The 2830-nt window shown below is 43.7% G+C and overlaps 1 protein-coding gene across 1 annotated transcript; it reads right to left on the bottom strand.

The window, feature by feature from the left end:
• Positions 1-795, bottom strand: LOC109347217 (glucan endo-1,3-beta-glucosidase-like; the record flags this gene model as incomplete). The annotated part of the gene is made up of 1 exon (XM_019586923.1): positions 1-795. A coding segment is annotated over one exon (795 nt), but the record flags the coding sequence as incomplete, so codon positions are not given.

Here is a 2830-nt window from a genome sequence, read left to right as displayed (position 1 = left end):
CTAATTGAGATTAATTGGGTATTTAGGTTGTTTATTTGGAAGGAAAAGCCCCCAAAATTTGCCATACTGAGGATTCTTGAAATAAGCATCACGAGGAGTGTTCTTCTGATTCTCATCAAACAAGGCATACACATAAGTTTCAATGGGTTTATTAGGCCTTTTTGGAGTCCCTCCCTTAACATGCTTAACCAAGTTTGTGTTATAAGTTTTTGCATTATCAAGTGTAGTTGCTTCGCCACCAGATGAAGGCCAACCTGTCTCTGATACAACTATTCTCACTGATTTTCCACCTGCTCTCTCCAATGCAGAATAAATAGCATCCACATTAGCATCAAAAAGGTTCTTATAACCAAGTGAACCATCTCTCACTACCACTGATTCTTTTTCGAAAAAAGCATAGTCAAGACTAAGATCCGTACGTTGCGTGCTAACATAATAGATATAAGGGTACACATTAGCAAGTAATGGAGAGTTATTCTTCACTAGAAATTTGATTACACCATCAAGATATGCTCCAAGATAATCAGAATTGAATTCGCCAGTTGATGGTGGGAATGATTTTCCATTGGCCAAAGCAGCATATCCTCCAATGGCAGTGGAAACTTTGATTTCATTCCCTAGGCCAGCTTCAGAAATGGCCGTTTGAATGTTTTGCATGGCAGACACTACAAATTGTGTAAATGGGTCACCAGGCTTTACTTCATTTCCCACAACAATGTATCTGAATTTGACATTGGCATAGGTTTTGACATTGTCTTGGACCCACTTATTTGCATTTTCTTGGCTAGTAGATATGTTTTGTCACCTTGTCTTCCATAACATACACCTGTTTGTGCACCTGCATTCATATGGTACATAGAGTTATAAACCAAATCACATATTTCTACATTTTCATAGTATAGGAAACATAAACTTAGCATCAACTCATTACTTAACAAATTAATCAAATCATGTGTTAGTGAATTGATAGAGACATACTACAATCTCATTATGACAACCCTGAAGAAACAATTAGGGAAAATAAACTAATAATTATACTCAAAAGAGAGATAGATCAGAGGGAATAAAGAGAGATGAAGCAACCTGTTGTGCCTATGCTAGCAATTAGTAGAACAACTTGGAGAACTATAGATACTATTCTTTACTAGAACACAAAGATACGGGATATGATGGATCAGATGTTGATGGAGGGGTAGAAGGTAGTCGTCAAAGCGGTAGGAAGAAGCAGGAGAGTTGGACCCGCCGGTGGAGGTACCTGAAAAGGTTCTCCGACGATCAAGTCAGTGTATGAACTAGAGAGAGAATAGTGAAGGTAAATAGTAATAGAAAGAGTAATATTAGAGAGTCAAGGGGTTGAGATACTTCCTGTTGGTGGGGGTCCCTATTTATAGAAGGGAGAGTTGACATTGAGCTCTTGGCTGGTGGTGCGACGCGTGGCCGACCAAAGGTATTGTCAGGAGTTGCTTTCCCGTGTCAGGCGATCTGCTAGGACCGTACGCTGTGCCATTCATGTCCTCTAGCCTGCGGTTGGTTGGGTGCCCGTTTTGTGATTTGTCTGTTGTGCTGGCAGGTAGGTTGGTGGAGTACGGAAAACATGCTTTCCCTTGGGTCAACTCTGGTGGTCCCAATGAGTGGGCCCACCCCAGCGACCATGCTTGGGACCCTTCAGGTCGTCGGGTAGGAACAACTAAAAAAATTAACCTAAATCAGTCTGCCAGGATGCTGGGTGAGTATGTTGGGAGACTTGATACGAGCCTCCTTTGATTTGGGTGAGGGGTCTGCTTTGGCGACCCAGTTGGTGGCTTCATTGGGCGAGCTTATTGGAGGACGGTACCCTCTCTAGGGCGGACTGTCCACATGAGGTTTGGCGCCCTGAGGTTGAAAGGCTATCAATTAAGTTGGCCAGGGCGTCGGGCGAGGCCTGTTATGGCTGATTATTCTGTTGGGCGTATGAATTTATCTTGAATAGCTTGGCGTCTCTCTAGGACTTATGACGTATTTCCTTAGTTCCTTGCACCACGTGGTAGGTATTAATGACCTTGGGCAGTGTACTGGCCAGAATGGACGTTTCATCATTATCTTCTGTGACCTTTAACATCCGCCGAACTTTATTATGTCTTGGGATTGACCGCTGGTCACTTAACTGCTAGCACGTGTCACGATCTTTGGATTTTGCCGAATTTCCCTTATTTTTCGGGTTTCCATTGGATTGCACTTGAGTGCTTTTCTATGGTTCTGATGAGGACATGGATGGGCCTGGTGATTTGGCCCATGGTCCAGGTTCTTCCATAAATAGAGGTTTTCGTGATGTTTCCACTTTTACGTATTTTCAAAAACCCTTGAATTCACTCTGCCATTTCTTGCTTCTCGTGTGATCTCCTTTTGGATTCTTCCAACTTCTTCAAAAACCCAGGTAACCTTTTGTTCTTCATGGTTTTTATTTGTGATTATGAGTCTGATTCCGATGTGGAGATCCTTCCTGGACCTCCATCGTGTTTCCAGAAATTGCCACCTTCGTCTTATGCATTGGTGGAGGTTCTTGAACCGTTGAGTGTCGTCCCTCCCCCCCCCCTCTAGAGGTGGAGGTGCATGGTTTTATTGGAGGGGTGCTGATGACTATCTGGCCTCATTGCGTGCCAAGTATGGGCTTAGCAGTTCTGATTCTGAGTCTGAGTCTGAATCTGATGACTCTTGTGATGGCAGGTTCATGACGATGAGGACTTATAAATCAAAGGCTCCGCAACTGTCTGTTCCAGCGGAATTGACCGGGGCGGACTCCCGTTATTGGTGGGTGGACAGGGAAGTACTTGGGACGCCTAGTACATTCCCT

Source organism: Lupinus angustifolius, chromosome LG05 (assembly GCF_001865875.1).
Source record: "Lupinus angustifolius cultivar Tanjil chromosome LG05, LupAngTanjil_v1.0, whole genome shotgun sequence".
Lineage (NCBI taxonomy): Eukaryota > Viridiplantae > Streptophyta > Magnoliopsida > Fabales > Fabaceae > Lupinus > Lupinus angustifolius.
The sequence above is the reverse complement of the archived record's forward strand: the minus strand, read 5'-3'. Positions and strand labels throughout refer to the sequence as shown.